At 43.1% G+C, this 8,512-nt stretch overlaps 2 protein-coding genes across 2 annotated transcripts in view; both read left to right on the forward strand.

Moving 5' to 3' along the window:
• The window catches only part of LOC119599225 (esterase FE4-like), a 5,281-nt gene extending 4,863 nt beyond the window's left edge, over window positions 1-418 (forward strand). The window contains exons 6-7 of the mRNA XM_037948966.1: window positions 1-34; window positions 371-418. The exon at window positions 1-34 is cut by the window's left edge and continues 181 nt beyond it. Of these exons, the coding sequence (XP_037804894.1) occupies window positions 1-34; window positions 371-418 (82 nt within the window). The remainder of the gene's footprint in view (window positions 35-370) is intronic.
• Window positions 419-849: 431 nt separating this feature from the next.
• Window positions 850-7,846, forward strand: LOC119598955 (carboxylesterase 1E-like). Its single transcript, XM_037948664.1, has 6 exons — window positions 850-988; window positions 1,386-1,561; window positions 1,910-2,057; window positions 6,470-6,596; window positions 6,892-7,009; window positions 7,412-7,846. Exons 1-6 carry the CDS (start codon window positions 862-864, stop codon window positions 7,580-7,582), a joined length of 867 nt encoding a protein of 288 aa, XP_037804592.1. The 5' UTR covers window positions 850-861; the 3' UTR covers window positions 7,583-7,846.
• The last annotated feature ends 666 nt before the right edge of the window (window positions 7,847-8,512 follow it).

Raw genomic sequence — 8,512 nt, forward strand, 5'->3', positions numbered from 1 at the left:
TGAACAGCTGGCGGTCATCCCTTCGGCTTTTGTGGTGAAAATTTTACCGTTTTCATTATCATTTTGATGGTGATGATTTGCCGTTTTTTAAATTATTATCCTCATTATTGTTGTGAATTGCCGTTATTATTATCTTCATTATTGCTATGACTTACCATTGTTATTATTATCATTATTACTATGATTTGCTATTATTATTATCTGCATTATCATTATGACAGTTATATTTATTACCACTATCATTATTATTCTTACTGTTATCATCTGTGCTTTTTTGTTATAACCTACATTGTTTTTTATGTTACAAATATATTTCCTCTTATTATTAGAAGCTGTCAATAACAATACAATTTCTATAAATACATTTCAGGTCAAAGGACTTCCCGTCTATTACATAATGACGGGCATTAAAAGTTAAAAGAAGGGTCGAGACACCATACATTATGTCGTTTGGATCACGTGTTATACATACTATTGTACAGTCACGATTAAAACTCCCGTCAAACCTGTTTCGAATTTTGTATGCAGTAATATAACCGTTGTTGGTTAGGTTAGGTGGTTTCGAAGCCTCAGACACACATAAAGATAGACAAATCACACTTTCTCTCTCTCATACACACACTAAAACAAACACATCCAATCACCCACATCCCACACTTTCCTTCAAACATACGTACACAACTACAGACATGTAGTGAAACAAACGCAACCCCCCCTCCAAACACACACTTAAACACCCACTCAGCCCCCCCCCACACACACACTCAAGCACGTACACTCAAGCAAACATCCCCCACACCCAAGCAAAGCCCACTCAAACCAAGCACGTGTTCGCAGGTGTGGCTCAACGCACCGCAGGTAATGACCCCGCGCGTGGACGGTAACTTCCTGCCCGCCCACCCCGCCCACCTCCTGAAGGAAGGCCTCTTCAACAGGGTCAGCCTCATCTCGGGCGTCAACCAGCAGGAAGGAGCTTTGCCTGCTCTCGGTAATGCGTTCTTTCCATTTCACGTTACTTTATTTATTTTCGTGTGTTTTGGGGGGTCTTGTTTGCTGTGGTGTAAGGTCTGGCATGGCTTCTTTTTTTCCCTCGTCTAGTTGTGTGTCATTTTCATTATGTGTTGTATTTATTCTCCTCTTTCGCTTCTCACCGAGTCTGTCTGTCTGTCTGTCTGTCTCTTTCTCTCTCTCTCTCTCTGTCTCTCTCTCTCTCTCTCTCTCTCTCTCTCTCTCTCTCTCTCTCTCTCTCTCTCTCTCTCTCTCTCTCTCTCTCTCGCTTGCTCGCTCGTTCTCCCTCGCCCTATGAAAACACCCGAAAAAGGAAACAAAAAATAGCAACAACAAAGAACACACTTTTCTGATCCGATTTCGCCGTTCCCTTCCAGCCACACTCGTGACTCCCTTCCTGAATGAGGCGCTGACGGAGAGCTTCTCGCAGGTGGGTCCAGTCATCCTGAACATACAAGACGAGGAGAACGCCGTTTTCTTGTCTCGTCGGGCCTTTAATGCTTACCTGCCGCAGTATCGGGTTAATGAGGACACCGTCGGAGATTTCGCCAAGGTTTGAAGACCTACCTCTGTTTAGCTCTTTTTTTCCTTTTTTTTAATGGAAAAAGTCAGTATTCAACGTATTGGTGATTTGTTGTGTGCAGCATTTCCCTAAAGAAATATTTATTCCTGTAGAAAAAAAGGACGAAAGGGAATGGATATCTTCACAGCGACTATATCTTCGTCAGAAGTCGCAGTGAATTTTATCCAATCGTATTTCCCATTTCTAGTTTGAACTGAGAAAAAGAAATAGCTTGGCATACTGATGAAAGTAAAGAGAAACACATTTCACATCGAGTCACCAGACTGACGAAACTATAAAAAAAAAACATTTCTCATCGAATTACCCTTTTTTCTAAAGCTCTTAGGTGACGAAGCGTTCCAAGTCCCGCACCGAGAAGTGGTTCGGCTCCACAGTCAGGCCGGGGGTCTCGTGTTCGCCTACGAGCTGAAGCACCGCGGCCTCCAGAGCCTCACGGAGCTCTTTAACACGTCCGTCGGGGATTCGTGTAAGTAGAGGCGTCTTTGGTCTGTCTTTATTCCTTCGTTTGGTGGGGTTCCTTACTTTCCTTTTTTTTGGTGGTGTTTCTTTGGTTCTTGGTGTAGTGGTGTTTCTCCTTTATTCCTTCGTGTGGTGGCGTTCCGCTATTACCACATTTAGTGGCGGTGTTCCTTTCTTTCTTCTTTTAGTGATGTTCATTTGGCAATACTAACTCAGGACTACATACACCCATGAGAATAATATCGCCCAGTTTAATAAAACTGCGGGGCCCATAAAACTCGTTATCTCGAAGCATCTCATATGTAAACAATTCTGTGTTTCCTAGGAAGGCCACAGATGGCTCTGCCCAACCCCGGTAAATTAGTATCGAGCTAAATACCGTTTACTGCTGTTTTTACACCAGTCTTACCCTTCTCTCCCATTCCCCTTTCCCCCATCTCCAACCTCTCCCGTTCTCTGTCCATTCCGTCCCTCCATGGCTTATACCTCACCCCCATATTTGCTCTTCTGTTTTCCCTGACCCACCAAAATCAGATATCCCTCCTACTGTCCTTCTCACCCATTTCCTTGACCATGTCTCCACTCATTCCTCTAGTATTCACGTATATACTGATGGCTCCAAATCCACCTCCGGTGCTGGTTTTGCAGTAATCTTCCCAACTCGTACTTTCAAATACTCCCTTCCTCCTGAATCCAGTATCCTTACTACAGAACTGTATGCACTCCTTTTTGCTCTAAAACACATATACTCACTCTCCTCTTCCTCTTTTACTCCCGTAACTCATTAACTCTCATAAAGTCAATACACACCACCAACCCCCTTGTTTGTAAGATCCAGAACTGGTTGTTCTACCTGTCCACACGCCATAAAACAATCAAATTTTGCTGGGTGCCCAGCCATGTTGGAATTCCCGGCAATGAAAAGGCAGATACACTAGCACGCCACGCCTCTATGTCCACATCATACCAACCACGCTTCTCACGAATCCCAGCCACGGATTATTACCCACACGTTAAGACCTTCTTGTATAATCGATGGCAATTTTTTGGTCAAGCCTCCGCACTAATAAATTACATTCTGTAAAACTATCAATCTCCTCCTGGTCAGCTCCATTTCATCGGAACAGACGTTGGGAGACTGCTCTCGCCCGCTTACGCATTGGCCATACCCGTCTTACACACTCCTATCTGATGTCACAATCTGTTCCACCCTTATGTTCCTTATGTAATGTTCCCCTTTCAATCCCACACATCCTATTGTCATGCCCATGTTTTGAAACAACCCGTACCTCTGCTTTCCCCCACCTATCCTCCCTTCACCGACCTCCCAACCTATCAGACATCCTTATAGAATCCCACACTTTCTGCTTCAACAACCTATTCTCTTTCCTCATATGCATACATATCCTTCATCTAATCTAACTCCTTACCACACCCGACCCTAACCCTTTCACTCACCAATTCCTTTGCCCAGCTTAGACAACTAATCACTAACTCAACCACCCTTCCCTAACATTAACTATAGTGCTACATGACCTTAGATGTCTAGCACATTTATCTTGCTTTTAACCATTAACCATTAACCATTACACCAATCTTACTCATATGTATTGAACATTCTCATACACGTTTTATTTATTTTTTATCTTGTGACGAAACCTTACTTAATGTAAAACCAACGTAGTCTGAACATCACTTGTCTAACGCAAATCAACCGACATTTTTGACTCCGTCATGTCGACCCTCCTCGAGAGTGAACCGAGTGTGATGTCTCGTGTCGGGTGTGACTATAGATACACAGAGTTTATATTAAATATCGGAAAATATACCAAACTATATATGCACATATTTTATTCTACCGTGTGTAAGAATTTATGGCAACTAGATGAGATTTGATTAATCAGAAGGTAAGCTACACACCCCTGGGGTAAACATTTCAAGGAAGGGGGTTGGGACTTGGTTCCGGTAGGGAGATAGGAAGTTTTCTTCGTTTGTACAGTGATCCTTAGGCCACTTTTACACAAAGGTGGCACATCGCACGTGGCAAGTCGCAGGTGGCAGTGGCAAATGACGCGTGGCACGGTGATTTTATGTAGTGCGTGTCACTCGGTTCACAAGATGGCATCATCGGAGGTTGGCGGTTATTGTTGTTCTGTTCCTCATTCTAATTAATCTTGTGAGAATTATGTCTGTCACCTGGAGGAATAAAGTGGATGACTTCGTGGCAGAATGTGAGGCAAACTTGTTCCAATTGAAAATACGTGTAAGGAAAAATATTTTGATAATTATATTGTACTGAGGTGACGTATCATGCAAATTTGTATATCCTCACAGTTTGTACAAATCTTATGTTAATGTTACCAAGAACGACGCACCCTCCAGAGACGAAGTCCCAAAACTAGGGTATCATGCGAACCCAAAAATCCAAACTTAACCTTCCCTCCCTTGTATTTATTTCCTAGACAGGATTGCAAGCCCCCTGTAACCTCCCGCCCCCTTATTAGCATTTACAGAATATGCGACGTCAAGAACTCTGGCTGTGTGAGGGTGTTGTGGACTATTTTCGTCATTTCGCTGTAAATAAGAGGTCGCTGCGTCTATACCTGTGTTGTTTATTACATTATGTCTTATGCTCTATAAAAAGGCAGTGTTCATATACCTCTATCTCGGTGCGTCGCTCTCGGTAACGTTAACCGGGATGTAACTTCTTATACAAATGGCGTGACGTTGAGATCCGTCTTGTCCGTTATTTTACAGCGTCAAGTTAAAATAGAAATGTTAAAATCAAATAATATATATAAAAAAAGAAAACTTCTATGGTACAAACAGTAGTTTTGAATTGTCTAGGCAGATTTCCGCCGGACACATTTGATAACAACGCTTCGGTCGACCAGTGAGTGAGGCTCTCGATGAAAGTAATCATGGGCGGTTTTGCAGGAGGAAACCATGCGATGTCTGCCTGCTCTCGTGCACAACTATACCTCTTTCAGACAATGAATTTAATATAACAATTGTACAAATTGTGAGGAAATGCAAATGTTTGTATAATACATCACCTCAGTACAGTAAAAATATTCTCAATGGTAGAATTATCCAAATATTTTCTTAAAAAGAAAAGAATCAGGGTAGTAGATCAATGCTTTATTTCGAATTTTGTATCAGGGTGATCTCGTGCTCCAATCCATTCATGTCGTAAACAAATACAGAGTTGCTACTTCTGTTTAACGAAATCATGTTTACCAAGTATGAAAACAGGCAGCTGTGCATTGACGTGCAGTAGTTTCAGCTCAGGGGTCACCCCAAACGTACCCACGCACACCCTGGACAGAGAGCATTGGGGTACTGGACCAAGTTTGCCTCACATTATGCCCCAAAGTCCTCCACTTATTAATCCAAGTGGCTAATTGATGATTGTCACAAGATTAAGCCATCTTAAGAACTGGGTGAAAACATTCTGACACGCGCCACGTGCAACCTTGGTCTGAAATCGGCGTGCCACATGTTATTTGCGACGGGCAAAGGAAGAGTTTTTATACTTGCCATTTAAACACTTTTTTACTTTCTAATTAGAATTTCGTTTTGTTTTTTGTTTTTCAACTTTCTTCCACTTTTATTGATAATACGTTTAGCTCGCTTTCCCCTACTTTCCTTCGTTCTTTTAAATAGGAGTTTTCTCGGAATTTGCCATTTCCTTTTTATTTTCACATATTCCACTATTTCTCTTCGGTGTGCGCCTCCTTCAACCCCGTTTTCCCCACGGGTCCCCCACGATTCAAGGAGGGGTATGAGGAAAAAAGATGTGTGTGTCTGTCCTACATAGAATTACCGTTCCTTTCCTCCTTCGTTGGCGGTCGTCCTCCTCCTCCTTCCTTCATTTGGTAATGTTGCACTTTTCTTGCATCGTCTGCTGGTGTTTCCCTTCGTCTGGTGGTGGTGGTACTCTCAGATTCCGAATGGCGGTGTTCCTCCATTTTTTTTTAGAGCTGTAGACCCTTCGTCAAACCTGTTTCGAAGGACAACCCCAAAGCGCAAGGCAGTTCTTTCAGTTCCCAAGAAGAGTTGCTTTGTTGTGTTGCCTTTCAAGATCCTTTTACTTTATTTACGTAAAAGGAAAAGGAAGGTTGGTATGTGATGGTGACGACGGAAAAATAATGGTTTTGGTTGTGTCATCGTACTATAAGATTTACACATTATTTTTTCTTTACTTCTCGTGATTTATTATCGGTATATTTGTTGTTTAACATAATGCTATGTGTGCCTTTGTACGTATATTTACTTGTATGTATGTATTAATATATGTATACATGTATATTTGCATGCATATGTGTAAATATATAATGTATATATGTATGTGTGAATACACGCACGTATGCCTTATTCCTATGAATAACCCCCCCCCCCCCCCGCCGCCACCTACAGGGGTGAGTAACGGCGACGACCTCCAGTACCTGTTCAACGGCACGACCTTCGCGCCCCTGAGGAACCTGGATGACCGGCGCCTCAGTGACCTTATTGTGCTCATGTGGACAAACTTCGCAGCCACAGGGTAAGGCTACGCGAGGATGCCGACTTGGGATCGTTTGCTGGAATTTTCCTGCTGGTTGAGCAAGGAGACGAGAGAAAGAGGGGGGAGGGGGAGGTTAGGAGAAAAGGGAGAGGGATTAGAGTAAAGAGGAGAGGGAGAAGAGTAGGGAAAATGAGAGTAGGGAGAGAGAAAAAGCAGGATATGTGAAGCCCCATGAAAAGAAAGAAAAAATGGGTGGGTAGAGAGAGAGAAAAAAAAGATAAAATTAAATAAATAAATTGATAAATGCAAATCATCTTCCCGGTTTCCTGGCCAGGTACCCGACGCCTGACAATTCCCTAGGCTTCTGGTGGACGCCCGTGAAGTCCCCTTCTCCCCTGCCCTACCTCTGCCTCATGCCCACGCCCACGATGGCCTGGGAGGGGCTTAGTTCGGTAAGTAATGGAGGTTAGAGTCTAGATACTTACGTAAGTGGCATTTTGTTCCATTTGCTTCAAAGAAAATGAAATATTTTCTCAGAATGGCAGTTGGATTTAGACATTTTTTTCTACTTTCCTGGATTTCATATGACTGAGTTTTCGTGAATCATAATCATCATCTTTTTTTTTTTTTTTTTTAGATAGAATGTTACGATGATGTTAGTTTTGCAATATGATTTCTGTATTATTATTGTGCTCTAGCTTTCTCCAAAACTGAGAGAGGGAAAGGGAGAGAGAAAAAAAAAAGACGAAATAGAGTGAAAAAGAGAACATTCCATAACGAACATTCCTCTCACAACTCTTTCTCATTCGTACATTTATCTCCCCCGTTTTATCAATACTCTCTCTCTTCCCCAGATGTACGAGTTTTGGACGAGCCTCCCCACCTACCAGAACCGCGTCCTAAACCCGCAGTATTTCACCCAATCATCGGGGGGATTCGGACGACCGCTGTTCCACGGAGGGGCCGCCACCCCCTGGCCCACCGGTCCGTTCCTCCCCGCTCACCGATTCGGACGCCGGCGGTGAGAGGAGGGAGGGAGGGGGGGGAGTCGAGAATGGGAACAGTCGGAAAGAGGGAGACGGGAGGATAGGATAGAGGAGAGAATAAAGATGAGGGATGGAAAGGGAAGGAAATAGTGAGGGATGCGAGGTATTAGGTGTAAAACTACAGCACACGTCTATATCTATATCTATTCTAATCTGTCTACCGATCTATGTGAGAGACAGGTGGTGCAGATGGAGGAGGGGGGGTGGAGAGAGAAGATAGGGAAATTTGTACAATTTATATATTTATGTTGACGAAATATGTCGAATCTGCAACACTGCCTTAGGATCAAGAACGTCACGCAGAGGTGCACGCGCACTCGTAGGCTACTGATCATGCCACGCAGCACACCACACGCACACGCACACGCACACGCGCACACACACACACACACCACACACCCACACACACGCGCGCGCGCGTAATATATCTGTGTGTGTGTGAACAAACACAATAACACATACATAAACGAAGAAATACTTCGAGTATGAGCAGTAAAAGAACATCCGTTTCGAGCTTGCCAGTTCTCATCGGACGTGCCTCATTTGGCCAGTACTTTTATAGTTCTAGATTAGGCATTCCGTTTTCTAGTTGTGGGCGTCACCGCATACTTGGTACCTACCTAGAGAAGTTACTCTGATTGCTTAGTGAAGTGACTCTTGCTCAGTTCGTAGGCAATCTGTTAATCATCCAACGTCATCAAAGTCTCATCCACAATAAGCTTAATAAACTTTGCTCACGTAACCCCTTGTGTATTTTTTCTACCTACCGTTGTATACACCTTCACGTTTTGAAACCGAACCGTTGTTACCAAATCCAGAAAAAGGAAAACTTGTATTATAGTAAAGATCTGGATGGTTTGATTGCGGAACCATATACATTCTTTAATGTGCCATGATAAATTCCTTTCT

The sequence above is a fragment of the Penaeus monodon genome, chromosome 42 (assembly GCF_015228065.2).
Source record: "Penaeus monodon isolate SGIC_2016 chromosome 42, NSTDA_Pmon_1, whole genome shotgun sequence".
Classification (NCBI taxonomy): domain Eukaryota; kingdom Metazoa; phylum Arthropoda; class Malacostraca; order Decapoda; family Penaeidae; genus Penaeus; species Penaeus monodon.